The sequence below is a fragment of the Lonchura striata genome, chromosome 12 (genome assembly GCF_046129695.1).
Source record: "Lonchura striata isolate bLonStr1 chromosome 12, bLonStr1.mat, whole genome shotgun sequence".
Lineage (NCBI taxonomy): Eukaryota > Metazoa > Chordata > Aves > Passeriformes > Estrildidae > Lonchura > Lonchura striata.
In genome coordinates this window covers 20,523,372-20,545,000 of record NC_134614.1, presented here as the reverse complement: position 1 = coordinate 20,545,000, position 21,629 = coordinate 20,523,372, and the positions used below count along the sequence as shown (strand labels likewise).

General features: G+C 42.4%; 1 protein-coding gene across 21 annotated transcripts in view; it reads left to right on the top strand.

The window, feature by feature from the left end:
• The window catches only part of FOXP1 (forkhead box P1), a 380,080-nt gene that overhangs the window by 197,368 nt on the left and 161,083 nt on the right, over positions 1-21,629 (top strand). For 17 of the 21 annotated variants that reach the window (XM_077786176.1, XM_031505960.2, XM_031505961.2 and 14 more), the window contains one exon: positions 17,710-17,891. In XM_077786176.1, the coding sequence (XP_077642302.1) occupies positions 17,721-17,891 (171 nt within the window). In that variant the 5' untranslated portion in view covers positions 17,710-17,720. Of the gene's footprint in view, positions 1-7,493; positions 7,743-8,723; positions 8,746-8,795; positions 9,121-9,185; positions 9,447-17,709; positions 17,892-21,629 lie in introns of those variants that run through there. The other 4 variants (XM_021550649.3, XM_021550694.3, XM_021550658.3 and 1 more) reach the window with 4 other exon arrangements.

Here is a 21,629-nt window from a genome sequence, read left to right as displayed (position 1 = left end):
GCTGCAGCCCCAACAAGGACTTCTCATGCTACTCACAAGGCCTGTGGCTCAAGCCAGATGTTTTGCTGAAGCAACTTGACAAATAGCTGGATGCATCAATAGTGGGAGATTAGCATCTCTGTAATTTAAAGTATTTTCCTCCCTCCTCTCCCCCGAGTATCCTGATGTTCAAGGCTGCCAGAAAGTGCCTGTAGTCTTGCCTTTTATGTCAAAAGTGTAGGAGAAGGACTGTTTTAGGTGTTTCTAGGTGCCCAGTTTGCTGTATGGTGCAGAACCGTGGGTACATCACATTGCTGAGGCTGTTCCATATGCAGATATTATGCCTGTTTTGTGAGTAAGTGTCTGTGGAGCTGCTTGAACACAGATTCCTATTACTGCTTGTGGGAGTCGGAATTTTGTACTCTTGTCTTCCAAACCATGTTCCATCCAGCAAGCCCTTAAAGTCTTGTGACACCATCACCTTTGCATATTTTGTCTGAAAAGTCTTTGCGCGCAGTTCCGCGTGCCAGAAGCCGCATACTATGTTTTCCTAAAAATTACGTTTGAGTTGCCAAAAAAATTGGTGGGAACTTGCAATTTCCGAGTTACAAGTTCACACGCCAACTGCGAAAGGAGAAAAGCCGACGTGCGAGGTTTTGCAGAACCCTGACTGTCTCCCTTCCGGCTGAGCTCTAATCTGTGCTCCCACCGGTGTCGTGTGTGCCGACAGCCGGAGCAGGCACCGGGGCTGGCAGCTCCCTTCCAGCGTGTGGGCAGCCCGAGCGGCACAGGCAAGCAGGAAGGGAAGGAGAAAAAGGAGACCGAGCTGCAGACTCACACTTGAGAAGTAATTTCAGCCATGCCTTGGCGGATGGGAAATTGGGTTAGCGTGGTCTTTGGAAAAACGCAGGTTGGGCAATGAGGAAGGAGCGGATCGCCAGCGGAGCAGGTGGTCTTTTACAAAACAATCCATCTTTTTATGTGTTTTGTGAGTCTTGAAGTAACGGCTGCAAGAGATCCATTTGTTGCTGCCCATGCTCCCCTTTCAATTATTGAAAATAGCTTTTGCACATCCTGATTTTGTGTGCTTAAATATTTTGGGGTTTAGCTTTGTTATTTCATTTTTTAAAGTCTTCAGTGGTTGCATGTTTGACATGGCTTTGTTATCCTAGATGTTATGTTATGATCTGGCACACAGAGCATTAATTCCTTTATCAGCTCTGTTTCCTTTACAGTTGTTCATTTAATTGAGCTCCTCTGTGTATTTTGCAAAACAAGATGCATTCATTGTAGCTTGCAGACCTCAGATAGTATTGTAACATGTTTCAGAGAAATAGCACTTTTGTAGATAGTTGTGGAAGTTGGGTGTTTGGTTTATTTTTCAGATGATGGGAGGAAGCAGTAGCAGAATTCTTGCATGCATAATCAGACAGAACTTTCCAGAAGGTCTTTATTCAAGTTATTTTCTTTTAAAGCTCTGTTTACTCTAAGAATTCGGCTGAGGCAGTTGAAATATGTGGCTGCAGTGGGGAACAAAATACACTGTATGTTTTGTTACTCTCCTTGTTCTGCTTTGACTTGTGCAAACAGTTTTAATCCAAAGGAAGAGGTCATATGGTCTGTGACTGCGGTATCGTACAATCCAGTTTGGGGTGCAAATTACCCTCTTATGGTACATCCTGACATTGAATAGTCTTGTCTGGAATAGGCTGTAAAGAGAGTGTATCCTTCTCTTTCATAAGCCCTTGGAGCAGGAAGCCACAGGCCTTAGCTGTACAGTGTTCAGGAGCCAGCACATCTGTGGGACCGTGCACCTGCATGCGGCTGGAGATGTTCAGACACTGTCTTCAGTGCAGATTTTGAACATTAAACACTCATTTCTGGTTGCAAACGGCCTCCACATGCTGCCAGGGGTTCAGCACCAGAAAGGCCATTTCCTGGAGCACAGAGAAACCTCTGCCGAGCTTGGCAGTGAAGGACCCTCCCAGCCCAGGGCTGAACAGCTGGTTCTGGGGAGGTCATGGGGCCACAGTGCTGTCTGTTGGGAGACTTTCTGTTGCATTGGCATCGTGCATGAAAAAGGTATGGGCAGCCACAGGAGTGCTCAGGATTGTTCACTGTTACTGGCCAAGGCAAGCTGGAGAGGCTCATGTGGTGTCCTGCAGATCCTCTCTGCTGTTGTCTCTTCTTCTCCCAGCCATGGCTGATGGTGGATTGGAGGTGGGCACTGCTCTTTAGCCACGGGTGAATGCAGAAGAGGCAGTAAGAACTCAGTTTCCTGCATCCTGACTCAAAAGTAGGCATATGTGCTTTCTTGGGGGAGTTAGAAACAAATTGGTTTCGACAGAGCTTTTTTAGGGAGTTTTCTCAGGCACAGGATGAAATTTTGAGGTGAAAAAAAAATCACACTTCTTCTCCCGCTTTTCTATTGGGCCAGTGTGGAGAGGACCAACTGTATTTTTGGGTGCTTGGGATCCATGTGTGTGGCTGTTGAGGAACATGTGCTGCATGTACACATCTCCTGCACAGAAATGTGATGGGTGGAATCCTTGCTCTGGACAGAGACTGGAGCTATTCCTGGGAAAGAAAACATCGGGGAAAAACTGGGGATGAAGGCACCTCTTCTTCCTGATTACTCTGTTCTGGCTGATGTGAACTGGCGTGCTGGGTGCTCGGGTAGCACTTGTGTGTTTGTGTGTTAGCTTACACACCAGTGTGCACAGACACATTTGGTTTCCCTGATGTGTTGTGCCGTCTTTGCTGTAATCTGAGAACCACAGCCTGTGGACAGGGCAAGGCAAAGAGTCCATCTGTGTGTCCACAAAAGCTTAGCTAAGTGCATTTTTTTATATTGTGTTATTGTGGGGGGTTAGATGCTCTCCATTGTGGATGCCCAGTGTTTTTGCAAGTCACCCTGCTCAGAAGTTGGTGGTCACAGGGGTTTTTTTAAGGGGAAAAAGCATTTTTCCATTTGTTTCTCTATAGACTGAAACCGCTAAAGAGCCCTTGCTTAATTTTCCACACACAAGGCACACGGTGATGGCAGCATGAGAGAGACTGCAGATCTCAGAAGGTTTGAAGTGTGTGAAAACAAGGAGTCCTAATGAAAAGGGTTTTGCAATTTAATTGTAGTGGGTGTGCCTTTGTTTGTGCAAAGAAATGAAAGTGCTGGAGGCCGAAGTGCTTTCTCTATGCTCAGAATAGGGAGCAGTACAGTACAAACTTCCCTGGCTAGTTCTGTCAAGGTGCCTGGGACCTGCAAGTCCCTGCAGAGCTTTGCCTCTCTGCTCACTGGGACCCCATCCCACAGACTTTGAGTCTTCAGCCATCCAGCTTCACAGGGCTCACCAGAAATACCATGTTTGGCATGAAGGACCTCGCTTGGGTTCCCGAGTGCCTTTCTCTTAAGGTGTTTGCTCACCTCACAGTTTCACTGCATTTGGGAACACCATCGTGTCCTTTGCAGTGGTTTTGAGAGTCGTGACTTTCCCTCAGGATGGATCTGCTCATATCAATGTGTTCTGCTTGTTCAAGGCAAGGGCTTGTTCCTCCTGCCCACTGCCTTGTCAACCCCTTTGGAGTAGTCCATGAATCCCAGTCGTGTGCCAGGAGGCCAAATGCCCTGCTCCCTTCTGCACCAACCTCCTGAGCTTCCCAGTGCCCCACAGCAACACAATCCATTTTAAATAGATGCTGTTTGCAGCATCTTGGACTTGCTGTGCGAGGATGAGAAACGTTAACATAAATTCTTTAAATAACATCTAGTAGTGTTGAATGCACAGAATTATAAAACATTTTTATATTCTGAGACTCATTTGCATCTTCACATTAAAAACTGTGGTTTTCTTCTCAGGGAATGGTTGCAAGATCTGATTTGTTTTGAAATCAAAGCTAAATTTGTATTCTTGCTTTCCTCTTTGCCCTTCATTTGACAAATTTTTCTTGTTCTATAAATACAGAATTGTAAACAAGGGCTAATCCTTAGCAACAACCTGGAAAGTTAACATTTCTCTCCAGCTCCTATTATAATTAATTCAGACACTATGAATATGATGTGATTTACACATAATATTCCTGAGGCCAGGAGGTACTAATATCTTGTTAGAGAACTGAGGAAAAGAACATGCTTTTGTGTGTGCCATATAACATAATTGCACTGCATTTTCTTTCATGAGAAGATGTTTAAAGATGCTTTTTACTTTGCATTTGAAAAATGAAAGGCTTCTGCTTCTGCATTTGGCTGAAATTGTCTTAAATGTGTTTTCCCTCCTGCAGCAGTCAACATTGTCAAAACATTTTGCAAAGTACATTTTAATAATATGGGTTAGGACCATCATTATATTAATTTAATTCTCCGTGTAGGTAAATTCGTAAGATGCTTCCACTTTGTCATAAAAGTTTTTCACAGTAAACATCATCTGTTTTCCCTGTGCAAAAAAGGAAGGAGATAATATAGTCGACAAAAGGATAAATGCCTTATGTGAAAATTGTAAAAGTTTAGCCTGAACACTCTTTCTCTCATGGTCCATCCTTGTATTTTATTTAATTTTCATTTAATTTTGTTTTGTTCTGTTTATATTTGTTCAGGGAGTGTTTTTGTAGTGTTAATCCATGTAAGCCACATACAGTTGAAAACTGGAACTCCCAAAAGGCTGTGATTAAAACATTATGGATGTGGCAAACCACAAATGCAAAAGGAAGTTTACATTTATATTTTCTATATAAAAAATATTCTATTCAAGTTTTGTAATGCCTTGGTATCGTGGTCAGCATTGCCATAAAAATTCTATGTTATATGGAATGATACAATCTGTGAAGCATTTCCCATTATGTAGACACCATGTCTTTAAATTATAGCAATTTCTTAAGATTTTAAAGCAAAATGAGCTCTTAGAAGTGTGATTAATAGCAGGGAATGAGGCTAACACTGGGTCATCAGTGGCACTCCATTACAAAAAAGGTTGGACTAATAAAAGCATCCATCTATTTGACCAATAAAGCATTTGAATGATATGCTTATAGTTTTTATCATAGTGTAGTTACTTTGTACTGAATAAACTGTGATTTTACGTGCTGGAAAAGGAGCGTGGAACAGGCAGCGCGGCTGAGGTGAGAGCAGTTGTCTCAAGTAGGGAAATATCAGGACTTTTATGTGAAGCTTGATGTTTTCAGAAGCCTTCAGGTTGCGGTGTCTAAATTTTTGAAGCTGCTGTGAAATATCTAAATCCCCCGTGACCCGTGCCTGCCTGCCCACAGTCGTTCGGTGAGGCTGGCCCTCGCTGTCCTGCAGGGAGGGGAGAAAGGAGGGTATTGTGTGTAATCATTAATTCAGAGTTAAGTCCCCGGCAGCCCCAGACATCAGAAATACTCTGCTGCAGCACAGGAAATGGGGCAGCACTTCTGTTTTCCTGGTGTGCGGACGCCAACCCCGTCCTCGCGTTGCACCTTTCATCCTGCCTGCTATTATGCTGTCAACCTGATGTATTAAAAAATAGGCAGTTGCCTGAACAATACTGCATTTGGGTTTTATTTAAATACATGTCTTATTAGTAGGTTGTACTGATTTCATGGTTTTGAACCTTTTTTTTTTCTTTTTTTTTTTTTTTTTTAAATACAACAAAAGGCTAAACATTTTCTGAAAAAGAAAATGAAGGTTCTTGGCCAGCTGTGGATGTCCAGGATTGTGCTGTGAAAAAAAGTAACAAATATTCTAAAACTTGTAAAAAAAATGATGAGGAGGGAGGCTTCTGGCCATCATGCTGTTTGCACATGAAATGGCAAGGGAGGGGAGATTAGTGCCAGGGCCAGCTGTGACCTTGGATGCTTCACAGATTTGAGACTGGGATGATTTTCCTCAGTGCTTGGCGGTGATGCTGGTGCTCATCGGAAGGTAGGGGTGAACCAGGGAGGGACAATGGTACAGCTGAGAGGAAAAAGGACCCATGGCACAGCCCATAACTACATCCACTAACCCCACCTGACTGGTGCAACATCCTAAAGGGTTTTATTTTACATAGGAGAGGGATGAAGAGACCCATGGAGGTCCCATGCAGGGATTGTGTCAGGGCAGGAATGTAACCCAGAGCCCTGGATTAACCTCTACCGTTAGAACCATCCATCTTCTCTCCATGTACTTCAGATCTCTCCCGAAATCCATGTGCAGGATAGACAATTTAGAGAAACCTCCTTGGAGGAACACTGCCATAGGAAACTTCATGAGTGTTACAAGGATGAGAGATGGGGAGGGAAAGGCTTTCTGGAAGGTGACAGACCCAGGGGATTTGGGTGTCCTGAGCACCTTGAGGACCAAAGTCACAAAGCCTCGGGGCCAAGAGAGGGATGTTGTGTGGGGAGCAGTTGGAGGCCAGAGGTTTTGATTGCAAGAAGACATCCAAGAGGCTGCTGGGTTAACAAAGAGGAGCTAGGGAGATCTACAAAGATCAGAGAATGGTGATGGGAGCCAGAGGCAAGGGGGCTGAGGGTGGGAGAGAGAAAGGAGGGAGAAGAGGGCTGAACCATGGCTTTGTTGCTGCTGCAGGGCCATGGTGTGTGTGTAAACGATTCGTGTCCATGGTCGTGCTGGGTGGGTCGGGTTGTGTCGAAAGCTGTTGTTTTGCTTGTTTGTTCTAGGAGTGAAAATGAAAATTTTGCACCCCACCTTTTGCAGTTGTTGTTTTTCTGGGTTTTCATTTGTGTTTTGGTTTTTTTTTTTTTTTTTAATGCAAATGGATCTTTCACATCAGTGGTTTGGCCGGTAAATCTTGTTTTGTGAAATACTTTCAAGTGTTTTCAACTCCTTTCTTTCCCCTTTATCAGAACAGATGCACAGCTCTGTATTTTCCCCTGCTGCCTGTTGTCTTGAGGTTGCACAGCAAGACTGCAAAGGCTTTTTTGTTTGTTGTTGTTGAAGGGGAGGAAAAAACCCTCAATCCACAGAAGAGTTAACAGGATTTCACTTGATCTGCTCGTTTATGCAATGAGTAATGCGAGGTTGGTAACAGCAAATTGTTGTTTATAAGCAAACATGGCACTGTGTAAACAAGAAGGCCTGGTCCCCAACTGGTTTGATTTCATGGTGGTCAGCAGCTGATGCATGTAACATACAACCTTTCTGCTTCTCGAAATGTCAGAAGAATGACTATTTGTTTGTCTTGAGTTCTTCCCAGCTGTTTACTCTGTAATGCATTTGCCTCAACCTTGATTCCCTAAGAGTGGCCCCTTTCTCCTCCCTACTCTGTTTACATTAGTCCTGCCCCGAGTGTCACCTATGAAATCTGTTGATTATTCCACCTGGTTAATGTTAAATTGCTCTTGCAAGATGATGTGTTTGTTCATAAACACAAATGCTGGGCCCCTTGTTTACTGTACCCATGGCAGCAATCAGTTATTAAACAAATATTGCTTTGTTTGCGGGTGTGAGCAGCAGTTTATCCTGCAAGGTCTGGAAAAAAACCTTTAAATGCTGGGATTTTGATAAAGGAGAAAAAGGGGAGCTTGTCCCTGGAATGTGGCTGAAACTCACTTTGGTTTGCTTTGCTTATCTTTAACTTGGGTGAAGGGGCTAGAAAGATTAGCAAGTTGTTTGGTTTTTCCAAGAGATTTCCTTAGTGTAATGATATCTATCCAGTTGTTTGCTTTTTTCAGAAGGGAGAGAGCACTCCTGCAAGACGACTAGCACAGCGGTAGACGATGGCTAGAAAATCCTGCATGGAGCAAACAAGGAGGTAGAAGGTCTAGGATAAAGGTATAGGGCTGTGAACCAGGTAATCACCCCAAAACTATGGACTTGTGTTCTATGTCAGCATTTGGTCAGGGGCTTTTTGGTTTCTGCCTTCTCTCATGTCAGATTTTAATTGATGCATGTGCCCTCAATGGGGTTGGAAAAGGCAAAGCTTTCAGCTTTACTTCTGAGGAGATCTGAGGAAAATCTGTTTTAGAAGCAGAGCTGTTTGAATAGAGAGAAAATACCAAATTTAAAAACGTGCTTTGTTGCTCCTCCTCCTGCAAGTGAGATGACGGAGCTGCTTTTCTTCTTTTTATAACTGGAAAACTGCGTTTACATCTGCTAATTTCTCTGTGCTGCCTGTTTGTTCTTTGGTTTCTGGGAGTCCTAATTAGAGAGAGCCATCCTGGTAGTTGTTGCTTTTGGGTTGTTTTGAAAATGAGCAAGAAAAACTTGCTCACACCATCTTTGTTTTTCAAAATTACTGTTTATTATTGTTTCTGAGTGGGGCTTGGATTTCAAATGCCAGGCAGGACCTGTTAGCACTAACAGTAAATGGCTAGGGCTTTTCACACAAAGGGAGTAAACCCTCTTTGAGTGACCTTGAGAAAGAAATGTTAACTCTTTTTGTGTGAAGGTGTTGTTTTTTCCTGTATATCTGAATTAATTTGTTAAAATGTGAAGGGATTGTCTGTTCCTTTATATGTGAATTCATTTATTAAGATATCTTGGATATACATTCATAGAAGGGATAAAATGAAATTATTATACTCTTCATCCTTTGGAAAAAAAGGCAAGAAAATAGACATAAAAATGTGATCCCCTGTATTCCCTAGTTTGCATCAGTGATCCAAACAATACTGGTTGTTTGGGCTGCTGGAGCAGTGTCAGGGCTGGAGGGGAGCGGGAGGTACCTGAAGTGTGTAAGTGGACAAGCTGGTCATTAATTGACTCGTGTTACTGCCATGAATCAAACCTTTGCTACCTTGAACAAAGTGAAAATGGCATCGTGCAGAATTGTTAGAGTTGCACCTGGCTTTGAGGTGGTTTTTGACTTCTGGAGGTTGCTAGAGAGTTTAGATATGCTTTAATGGAGATGTGCATGGAGGGTGGGAGTCTAATTCATCTACAGCCAGCACTTGGTACGAGGTTTCATGTTATCTTGTTGGAGCAGCGCTGCTGCTGTCTGGCACAAACTGACTGTATTTACTAAATGCAACTTTGGTCTTTTATTTGGTTGAACAGTCACCTGTTTTTCTGTGAGGCAGACTGCAAGAGTTTGTGATGCAAGCTCAGAGCAGTGTGCATGCAAACAAATAAGTCTTGGCTGTGAGAGCAGCTCTGCAGTTTCTGTTCCTGTTCTGCGCGGAGCAGCAGGGAGCCCCACGCTGCTGTGATGCCTGGGCTGGGATGAGCAGGTGGGTACCTCCCCAGGGACACCGACCACGGGGCCAGCACCGAGGGGACTCTGCACCTCACCCTGCTGCACTGGTGACCTTCCTGCTGGAGGAGTCACTCCTCTGGTGCCATGGTGCTTGTGTCCGTGTGGTAGAAGTCACGGAGTCGTGTGGTTCAGTGAATTATGGCTTCTGGTTTGGCTTGGGGTTTTTTTTGGCCACTCGCCATTCCTTTCCTTCCAAATAAACTATGATTCCCGTGATGGTAAGGATGATTTCTGTCAAGCTCATGGCTGAAAGACAGCTCTCCCCAAGAGAGAGGAAGGAACCTCACTCTGCCGGTGATGGTATGTAAATGATTACATCATATTTGCCAGTCACTTGGAAGTGGCCCAGCTCTAGAGCTTTTATGCGTCTATGGCATGAGCTTCATGCTGAATATGGATTTAATAGCTGTCAAGCTGAGATTGAGATAGAGCTGGCTTTGCAAAAGGGGTATATTTATCCAAGGTGAGACTGAGAGTAACTTCTGTGTGCATATGTAAAATGAAGGGAGAATGCAAAAATCTAATTTGATGAAAGTTGAATTGTTCATTGTCTTTCTAATGCTTTGCATGTTACCTCATGGAAGGGAGTGAGACCTGTTGTCTTCATAGCTTGGTATGTTTTAGTGCCCTGGTTTTTCATGGGGACCAGCTCCAGCTCTTTTGAATAGAGAAAATGGCAAACTTTTTAATGTCTGTTTCGATTAATTCTTCTTGGATTTGCTCAGTCTCTGTTCTTACTGATTGTGGTCAGCAACACCTCAGCAGAAGAGGTTTCCTTAGGGGTAACTGCACTGACTGGTTCTCTGACAACTTAAGTTGTTTGACGATGATTTCACAATAAGTTAGGATGGCACAAGTGGGATTAGGCTCCTGATTCCCCTTCCCTTCTCTTCACTGCAGCAGTCTTAAATTTCAGCTCCTGCAGAGCATCAGTCAGCCTTTCACTGAGCTGCCTCCAGATGATTCCAGGTTGCTGCGGCCCTGATAATAATGCACTGTTGCTGGAAAGAAGGGACCCAGGAAGTGTGAGCCACACACCCCAACAGTGAAAGAGGTTGTGCCATTGCATATAGTTAAATAAATTAAAAATTGTGGCTATCTGCTTCTAGACAGGAGCTGCCATTCAGGAGATTTGAGGATGGCAAGAGGACATAAATGCATAATAGGTGGTAAAAAGCCAGGCTGGAAACCATCATGACCCACAGGGAGGAGGTTGGATAACCTTTGTTCTTCTCCTGTTGGCCAAGGTGTTGTATTCTACCACTTTTGGAAAGCACGGGCTTTTCATTTCCTGAATTTAGACACAGCTTCATGTTTTCCTGCTCCTTGCTTTTACTTCTGTCTCCTTTCTGTGGCTCTGCATCACCAAGTAGTTCTACCCCAGCATCAGCAGGGCAGGAAGGGGGAGCAGCCCTGTGTAAACCAGGTGCCAGGGCCGTGGCCCACAGGGATGCTCCAGGAGCAGTGAGATTTGTTTCCCTTTCCTGGAGAGGCCAGCACATCACCTCTGCCGTGTGCTCAAGTTCCACTGGCCCAAGGCTTGGGATGTGTCCAGCCAAGGTGATAGCATCAAGAGGCAGAGCCAAGGATGTGCTGAGGGTAATCCCATTTCTTCTGGACCCTTTATTTCCTAAGCACTAAATGAAATTTCAGATTTTAGATATGTCTAGACATATACAGTGCACGATAAAGTTGATAATACATTAATCATTTTTAACAACAGGTAATATGCATAATTTATGGTGTTACAGTGCTATCTTTTTTGATATTTATGATGGATAATGCTCAGTTTTTGCCCTCATATTACTGCTTTAAATTATACCACAAGAAAATTAATGAGAAAGTAGATTTATGGCTTTCATTTGTTTGTCAATTCGGAAATTAATTGGGTGTTAATTTTAGCCGTCCCTCATCAGACCAGGTCTTTAGTATGTGTGCATTACTTTGCATTCATTGAAGCCTACCTCCCATTTACTGTGGGTCACTAGCTTTGCATACATTAAAATAGCCCTCAGGCTCATTCTCTTGATTACTTTTTGAACTGCCATGCATTAGAAAATTTACGCCTTTCTGTTATAATTATGAAAATTCTCTGTTGGAAGATGGTGCTTGCATAACAGCAAGTGTACAGTGTTGCTCGGCGATGTAAGATCATATAGCAAATCCCAATACGTTTTTGTTCTAATCCTAGAAAATAGCACTCTCGACAATCTTTGTTGTGCGAGTTTCATCCTTTGAAATTTCAAGGATCCATTTTAATGCATTGAATTACCTCTTTAAGCTGAGGAAATATCAAAGGATTTCACCTCATCGCTGTCTCTTTGTTTCCTCTTTCCACACATCCCGTGCACGTTCCTTCCCTTGCCTTGCTCCAGGTTTGCCTTTCCTCCTCCAAACCCCGCTGTCAGACGTGACTCAGCATCACTTTTTAGGACAGCGAAGCCTGATTTGCTCTGTTTGCTACTATTTTGGTTGATTCCTAAAGATGATCCTTAATTGCACTTTGAATCCCCTTCTCCTTTCTCCTACTCCTGCACAATTCAGCAACCACCAGTAGTGTGTAGGCGAGTGGCCTTCGAAGGGGTAAGCATGAAGTTTTATCCAAAAAGTACCCTAATGTACTGACAGTTGATCTATAGTTAGTTAGTACATAATTATACCTAAAATACACCCTGTCAGCAGGATAAATGACGGCTACTGAAAACTCTAAAAGCATGACGGGTGTTCACCCATCTGCAATGACGAGAGCGGAGGGGTTTGTAAGTTGAGAAAGGCTGGTGAGTTCAGCATGATCTGATTTAGTTAAATCATGCCATATGTTGGGATAGCTCTCTCTAATAGTCGTGCTAACCACAAACACAGGCAAAGAGAAGTCATCTGGTCCACCTGGCTAGTTTGGACTTCCCTCCCCGGCGTTATTCCTGCACTTAGCATGGTGGCAGCCCTTGAGCTGCTCATGTGAAGCTGGCTGATTCACAGTTAATTGTGACATGGTGTAATTTAGTAAATGAGCAGCTGAACATCTGTACGCCTTCCCCCACGGCACATCAAGCCTTACCTTACACAAGGCTTTTAATTTCCACTAGTGAATCCTTTTTCTTTTACTGAACTCATGGATGGCGGGATGGTGCTGCTGGCAGCCTCGCCAGCCTAGGCACGGGGTGTCAGCTGGAGGCGATGGGTGTTTTGGCTTCAGCTGGGGGACATCAAAACACGTTCCTGGAAAAATTCACTGCTGGTGGTGGGATGTGGAGCCTGAGGTGCTTTCCCTGGCAGGGCACTTGCTCCAAAGATACCGGGACTAAAAGAGACCACCTGTGAGTGGGGCAGGGGTCTCCTGGGAAAGCTGTCGGGTTCCTCGTGTCGGATCCCGGCAGTGCCAGGCTGGTGCTGCAGGGTGTTTGTCCCTGTGCTGTGGGTCAGCAGCAGCTCTGCTCCTGCTCTCTCTGTTCCCTTGCTGGTTGCACTCCGGAGCACGTTTCGTTTTCAAGAGGTAAAATCCTGTCTTTGCGGTGTTATGTTGTTGTGGAATTCTTCCAAACCGCGTTTGGGGTTTTTTTTGTTTTGTTTTGTTTTTAATAATTACATGGATAAATGCTCTAAAATTATTCTTGAGCCTGTTTTGGGGAGCTGCTTGTGACAAATAGGTAGAACTTTTATTTATAAACCATGCACGTATGGCTACAACGCTTGCTGGAGAATTTCGGGCTAGATCGTGTGATTTGATCACTCACTTAAAACTGATTTTAGCATTGACTCTTCTGCCTATAAAAGTAGAAATACATTTTATAAATCTGTGTTGTGTTTAATTTACATGTCCTTTCATGGCTGGGCCAAATTCTTTAAGGGCATTTATTCTGCTTCATATAAATAATTGATCAGCCAAGTTAATTTACTTCTGCCTGACTTGGTCAACCTTAATTAACTGCCCTGGAATAAAGACTGAACTTTTTGTTAGCTTAAAATCTTTCACAAATGAGGCAAAGAAGGGTTGTATTATGACAACATTTTTGCTCTAGCACTGATCCCAGGGGCTAGAAATGCCTAATGATCTTTATGTGCATATATGTATTTGTAAACACCTCCAAGTACTAACATCTGAAATATAATCATGGACCTCAAAGAAACTTTGAAACACACAAGCTACATTGTGAATCTGTAGTCCATGTTAAGTCTGGAAGCATATTTAAACAGGGATTTTAAGGCTAGAAGACCCCAGGGGTGTTTTTTTAAAGGTGAAGATATGCTTAGAGACATAGATTGGTGCTTATTGAGGAATCTTAAAAATGCCTTACCAGATGCCTTCGTGTATGGTGAGGCATCTAGAGACATCTGACTATCAGTCCCTTAGTCTTTCAGACTTGGAGTGGGTCCTTATTCTGACAGGTGCTTCAGTCAGTAAATCCTCCCTCATGCTGACATTAAACAATGCTGCTTAGTCTTCAGAAACTATACTGGTAGCAGAATTGCAGCAGTGGCACACTTCAGCGCCCACCTCCTGCCTACTAATCTCCATGCTTAACCTTGCTCATCTTAATAGGCCAGTGGAGCTGAGGTGTGTATCAGCAGCATCTGGTGTTACGGACTTTATGGATGCATTTTTAATGCATAAGCAAAGAACTTTTTCAGAATTAGGATTCCTTTCGGTTCTATTTTTTTTACCTCAGAAAACTGACACTGGATTAATTAGATTATTTTGTGTCAGGCAGAGTTCACATCTGATCTATGTTTTCTCAATTTTGACCATGTCTTTAAGAAATTGGCTGTCCCCTGCTTTTCTCCAAGTAATCTGGAAGATGATTAGCTGTTGTCCTCCTGTTCACAGAGTGCCTATAGATTTCACTTCACTGAAATTTTGTTCCATTACCCTGAACATAACACATTCACCAAAGAGATGGGCCCAGCTGTAGAGCTTTGACTTTCTGTTTGGCTGTGCATCAAAGCTAGAAAAAGTTCTGTGCAGGTTAAAATGGGAATCTGAAGAAACTGATCACTCTTCTGAAATTTTTAAACTAAGTCAACATTAAGTCAGAACAGTTCTTTTATTATGTGCTCCTTGATTTCAGGATAAAATTTCACAAGCTGTTGTTGGTACTGCAGCCTACCTTTGGTCCCTTCATAGGGGAAAAACATCTTGTATCACCTTTAATAATTCAGAGTCATTCTGTATCCCTCATAACATGAAATATCATAGAATTTTTCTATATATAGCAAAAAGAAAAATACTTACACTGGTAACAACCCACATATTTTAAGTGCTAAAAATGCATTTTTCTTTGCAGAATTGATGAGAGAATCATTCTGCTTTCTAGAACACGAGATAGACGTGGGCTCTTCTGCCGTTAAATTTCTTAAGTCAGAACCAGTGTTTCTGCCTATCATGGAAGTAGTTGTGGAGTATTATTATTTCTTATAATAAATAGTATTATTATTTCTTATAATAAATCATTATGCATAACAACTTTTCCAGGACTGTGTTGGTTGTATTCAGACCAGAATCACAGTTTGTGATACTTCACCTGGAGTTTCAGTTCAGTTCCCACAGAACGGAATTATGTTGCTTAAAGTCAACCTTGCTTTGCATTTTTCTTTCATAATTTTGAATGACAAACTTCAGTAATAGGCTCCTGTAAGTTCATCTCCTCTGTGCTGGAAAGAGACAATTATCTCAGCCATCCTCGGTGTGCGATCACCTCAGCTCATTTAGGTGTGCTCAAAAAGACAAATAATAATCATTCTTGCAGAAAGCTCTCACAGGTTGATTTTTCATGACATGACACTTAATGATCAAACCAAACTGTGATTATTCATGTCAGTTCACATTTGACTTCAGTGATGAAATAAACAGTTTTATCTTTTTTTCCCTTGATATACCAGTTTTCTATCGGAGGTATTTTAACAAAGAGCTTTTGTTTTATACAGGCATCTAGTTTAAGTTACATAGAAGTTGACTGCTTGTAAATTGGTGTTTAAAAAAATTTTGCTTAAAGATGTTAACTTCTGCTTTAAAATAATTTTTTGAAAGTTTAAACATGGTCCCTTAGCAAACTCCAGCTTCATTTCTTTGGTAGCTGCTGCCAGTTCTGCTGGGATCCATAGGGTTGTCACAACCAGTGGAGGCCCTGTGCAGCTGAGCTGGTAACTGGCTGGGGTTCTTCTAAAGGTAAAACAGAGCATGAAATTTGTCATGGAAAAGGTTCTCAAGAACTATGATCTTTTTTTCTGACCAAATACAATAAATAATCTATTTTTTTCTTAGTCCTATAGGTTAGAAAAATTGTTGCAATTTCTACTGTTTTTTCTTTCCAGGACCATTTTGCTGTCCTAGGGACAATAAATAATTTCTTGACCAGTTTGGGTGTGAATTATTTTCTGTGTCCTGGAGATATTTCGCTCAGAAGGGCAAGCCAACAAATCGTGATCAGGCAGTGATGGATCTGCTCCTCAGTGGTGCACATTCTTCTTGCTGCTGTCAGAGCTTTGCTTTGTGCTTCCTCTGACCCTACTGCTTATTTATCCAGGTTCTCACTTCCCATTTGTTGCATCAGAAGTGCTGGAAAATGAGATGTACTTCTTTACTGTTCTGACACATGAGTCTTAGCATATTTTCACCACAAAGGCTGCTGGAGGCACCTTCCACCAATTTTTGAGTGTGTCCTTCCTACATCAGCTTCAGCCCATGGAGGGGACATGCCACCCACCATTACTGTCGTACTCCAAAACAGACAAAGGCATGAGTCTCTGGGTTTAACCCTCTTAACCCAGTATTTCCTGGTGGTCATTGTCTTCATTTGCTGCTGGGGTTAATTGATGTAGTGCTCCATTTTCTCCAGTTGAGACCTGACTCCAGATTCGTGTGGAAGCAGAAAACAATGACATCAGTTCTTTCCTTTTGATTTGTCATGGGGTAAAAGAGGTAAAACCTTTTTTTAGCAGTGTAACGTATAAAAACTGCCTGGTATGTCTTTAAGTGACTTGGGAGCTGTCTGTGGATTCTCACTCCTGTGTCTTCTTCCAAAGCAACCTGTGCCATGCAATCACTTCCTGGTGTGTAATCCAGCCTTGCCTGTTAGATGTAAACACTTATTTAGACCTTATCATACTTATGGGTTTTCCTTACAGTGCTGAAAATGAAAAACACACCATACTTGGTGTGTATCAGAGCAGGATCATGTTAAAATCCAAAAGCATTTCCTAGTGGTGTTGGGAAAGCTGTAGGTTTGTTTAGATCTCTAGAGCTTATACACAGGAGTTCACAGAAGCTTTATAATGAGTTTCCAAGCCCTTTTGTTCCCTGGCATAATGTGAAGATTTAACAAAACAGGTTGAAATAAGTTTCCATAGACCAGCTGAAATTTATTTAAATGTAATCAGAATGTTTGAATCTGTCCTGCTACCATCCATGTTCTTGGTTTACTGAATTCAAATGGGTTCTTCTTTGAAGATAAAACATCTTCCTTCTGAGGTGAAGTACCCCACACAGGGACATTTGGCTCACATGTCCATGTGGTTACTGTGGGGCCAGCAGCGTGCTTGGGACACACAGCTTGGCTTTCCATTCCCCATCTTCCCTGAGTGAGGGGGAGAGGAAGGATGGGCTGGTGGAAGTCAGACAGGATAATTTAAATCCTGGAAGCTGTGGCTTTGCAGGTGGAAATACTTTTAAAACAAGTCATCATAATATCTCAGAGGCAGCTCTTTGCAGCTGAAAACCAGCATGTGTGATTTGTGTGGGGAGTCTTGTGCACCAATGCTGGTGTTTGCTCCTAAGGGTGTGTAAATCCCAGGGGTAAGGAGATTGGTACTCATCCTCATTGAAGGCTTGTGACCCACTGACACTGTTGGTGAGCACCAAGAGTCAGTAGAGAGGGCTGGCTGGAAGGAGCTGTGGCTGCTGAGATGATGCTCAGCCAAATAACACAGGAATCTCCTCACTGTAATGCCATTAGAGCATCCAAATCCATAGCCAAAACCTTGGCCAACAAGAGTAATTCTGTGAGCATTTGTAGCAGTTCTCCTGAAATGAAAAGTGATGATGGTTCAGCACATCCCAGATTTAGCTTAAATTGCTTCAGAGTAATAAAAGGTGCTAATTTGGCGCTATCATGGTATGAGTGAAAACCAAAATAGTGAATGCTCTGCTTCACCTCTATGCCCCTACACAGCATATATCACATTTTTAATATTGTCCATCATATGTTGTCAAGAATGACTCATCTGTTTCAAAGGAAAGCATCCAGATGTAACTAGAGAAATTTAATTATGGATTCTGTGTGTTCGTTCAAAAATATTTTTTTTTCTCTAAGGGAAAAAAGATGTTGAGCAAATAATACTATATTTAGAAGAGAACTAACTTACTAAAATTATAGCTGTACCAACGGATAAATAAACATAAACTAGTAGCATGAACCATTAATGAAAGATAAATCGTATGAAGGAAAATGACATATGTTTACAGTTTTGGCAGGATTTAAAACAGGGCATGTCTCCTTATATACAGCAACTGTTTTAACAGCTGCTTTTTTTTTTTTTTTTCCCCCTCCCCTCCCCTAAATTATTTCAGGTTTTTGAGTCATGATGCAAGAATCTGGGACTGAGACAAAAAGTAACGGTTCAGCCATTCAGAATGGAGCGAGCGGTGGCAACCATTTACTAGAGTGCAGCCTGCGGGAAGTGAGATCAAACGGCGAGACACCTTCCGTTGAAATTGGGGCTGCAGATTTAGCACATCTCCAGCAACAGCAGGTACTGTAAGATGCATTACAAGTTTCCTACCTACAGGAGAAGCATGAAGCATTGAACCCCCCCACTCCCAAGCCCTCTGTACTTGCCAGGCAGAGGATGCTTTTAGGATTCGCCCGTGACGTTCTGTGCGTTTTCACCCGTAGGGGATTGCAGACGTTGGTGTAAAGGGAAACCTTGGACTTCTCTTTCAGGGATCCTTTTTGTAATCATTCCCTGGAAACACCCAAAGATCAGGGCTTGCTTCTGTTGCCTGAATGTGTTGAGTCTGGTGGCAGTGATTGGGTGAACTGCTGTATACAAATAACTGGTTTCCAAAATATGTCACTGGGTGGAAAATACGCTAACGTTAAGTTTTGTTTTTGCAACAAATTTTAATATAACCTAGCAACCTCTATCAACAGAATGTTTTCTATTAGCGAGGAAGGCTGCAGAGGTATCTGCTGCACAGAACGTTAGAATAAATAAATAAATACATCCATGTCAGTGTTCCTCAACTCAGAAGAATCTGAACCAAATCGTACATTTTGCCTTGGTATTTTAATTAGTGTGTTTTCTGGGAAGTGACCAAACTCACCAGTGTAAATTATCCGCATAATACGTTTTGGCTTTTTCTTTTCCCTGATAAAATTCTGAGGCCCTCTGAGGAAATTGTACACCAAAGTGCCGGGCATGTATCATTAATGTGTTTGGGAACAAAGGCTGCAGCAGAGCCATGGTGAATACACTCACGCCTAACCCTCACTTTCTCTAATGCAATAAGGATTCTTAAAACCTTTTAAATAAGCGATTGGCATCTGGTTAAGACTCCCCTAAGTGTACAGTGATCTTTTTAGCAGGTTGTTGTGGAGAAGAAAAAAACGTGCTCAAAAACAAAGCAAAGTGAAGATTTCAGGAGGAGTGGGGCACCCCATTTGCCAGGCTAAGACAGAAAGCTGCCATAATTAAACAAGTCAGAAAAATGGATGATACTAAATGCACAGACTTTGGTTGTTTCAATCATTTCGTCCTACAGGTTTTTACTTGAAGTGAGAATACCATCAGTGAGAAAATCACAGCCATGCTGAATTCATTACTGCAGTAGTCACACAAAACCATGGATAAAATTTCAATAACTGCAGGCCACAGTTGAGTAAACAGTTGCACTGAAACTTAATTCCTGTTGACTTTTCCCTCATTCTTTGCCAGGGGCACATTCTGATTCGTAGTGCAAAGACAACAGGGGTTACAGCTTTGATTAATATAGGACAGTAGAAGAGGAGTAAAATATGTTCAACACAAAGGTCTCATCTTAAAAAAGGCTTAGTATCAAAATGAGTTAATTACACTGTGTTTTCCATAGGAGCACTATGGAATTTTCCAGTAAGGCTTTGTGCAGAGAGAAGCAGGGAGGGGGGATCATGCAGACATGAACACATGGTGGACCAGAATGGCTCTGACCTCTGCTCCTCCACCACTAACTAACGCTGTGCCAGGGCTCCTCCACAGCCATCCCGAGGCTGGTGGCCATCCCAAGAGCTCAGCGTGTCTCACATAATGTTGCCACCTCGCTTGCAATGGCTGGTGTCATTCAGACGCCCATGTGGTCAGTTAAGGAGTGGCACCCTTTTGTTCCTAATCCTCCAGCCCTCCCCAAACAATGCCAGACACAGACTTGAGTGCTCAGGGCTGGGGATAGGATCGCCAGGCTCAGGATTGCTTTCACACAGCTCTGGTTTTAGCTTGGAGTTTATTTATCCTCTGCCAGTACAGTGAATGTGGTTGGGGATCTTGCTTTTCTCCAAGTTCTTCAAAGACCTTTATGTTCTATGTTTGAATTCTGCTGTTAATTGGTTTTGATGACTAACTTCTCCATGGAGTTTATCTTTTATAAAGCAAGTTGATTGAAAAGTTTAAAAGAGTTATTAAATAAAAAAACGGCCAACAAACCCAATCCTGATAACAATAAGAGGGTAATCAGAGCTAGCATAAAAATATCAACCTTGGTGTTTGGAAAACATTTTTAAATGCTGAAAAGAAGAAAACCCCGTTGTTTTCAGACAGCTAATGCAAGCATTTACAGATACACATACAACATGGAGCATAATGTTTAGATGTTTCTCCGTATACAACATATGCTCTCAGGTCACTTAACAGAATGCGTTCTACAAAACACTCCTTCAATACAAATGAATGAGTTCTGAATTAAACAGCTATTTCTTAAGAGCATTCATTCAAATCTTTTCATTTTGCCACCTGGCACTTGTTTTGTCTGAAAAAAAAAATTAAAAATGAGTGGTGGGTAGTTTGAGCTTTGCTGCTGTGGTTAGTTTTGTGTTCCCATGATGAGCGTGGCAGAACAGTGAAACCTGTGTGTACAATGGCTTGTGAGAGCATCTGTGCTGAATTTGGGGTCACATTTTTGGTGACATTTATGAATTTATTAGGACTAATAGCTTTGTTAGTATGAGAGAGGAAAACAGAAATACTGCAGGGGTTTCTTAGGAAGTTTTAATGGGTTTGCAGACTTGTAAATATTTTACCATGGAAAAATATGGAACACCACAGATGTTCGTATGTTTGCAGGAGCAATGTATGGTGTGATCACTCTTGCTGTGAGTACAGGGAGGACTTGTAGGACAAGTTTTATGCTTCCCATGTCATGTTAGGGTGATTCTGCCATGCAAGCAGACAGACAGTGATGTGATGCTCAATTATTTTAGCATTAGCAATCTCATAAAATGTACTGTTAAGCTGGGAGTAGCAAATGTGAGGATGAGTTCTGCTATTTAAAATAAAGCCAAGTAACTCCAACTGACGTTTATATTGGTGAAGTAAGAAAGGCAAAGCAATGCAAGTGACTCTTCAGGGATGGTGTGTCTGTGGAAGAGTTGGGTAAAAGTGGAAATGCATATAGAATCACCCTTGGAACCAAAGCATAAAGGAAAGATCCTTTTCTCACAGTATTTTGGCACCTGCTGGGGGTGGGAGAGGTGGCCTTCAGCATCTCATGGCAGTGATTGTCAGGATGTGGTGGAATGGGTTTGGTGACCTGCTTATACAGTCTGGGGCAGGCATGAAGGTTACCTGGATCATTGTACTTCCTAAAGAGATGGAGCAGGGATTTGCTGTGGGGTCAGGTAATGGGGCTCAGGAGCTTCATCCCAGAGTGCCCACGGAGGCAGAACAGAAAACATGGGAACAGAGTACCAGGCAGAGTCTGGCAACATCTGTTGGCTCTGAGACATCATGAAAATCTTCTGGGAGGTGCAGAATGGGTGTTGGAGTGACCCACAAGCTGAAGGTCAGGCTGGGTGAGGGAAGCTTGGGCAGAAGGGATGTAATGATGGGGTGACTCCTCCCGACCAAGCAGTAATAAATAAAGACTCATAGGGACAAACTGCCTTTTAATGTTCATGATCACAGCTGTAGTTGCTTCAGTGGTTTCTGACATCTACTCAAATAGAAGGTTTGATGCCTCAGTCCTAGACAGTCCTTTTTTTTTTTAAAGCTTATAAAATAAATATTATTTATTGCATTTTATTTTTATCCTCAGGACTATTCATTAAAGTGTTCTTCACGTTATTAGCAGTGAAACAAGACTATGAATTGAACAAAGAGAATGATTACAGTGTTGAATCCTGATGCATAGCAGCAAGACACCAAGTGCTGTGTTGCATGGTGGCAGAAATACAAACCTCTCCACATCAATAGCCAGATCCACTTTGATACCGTAACTTCAAGTACTGCCCCACGAGTATA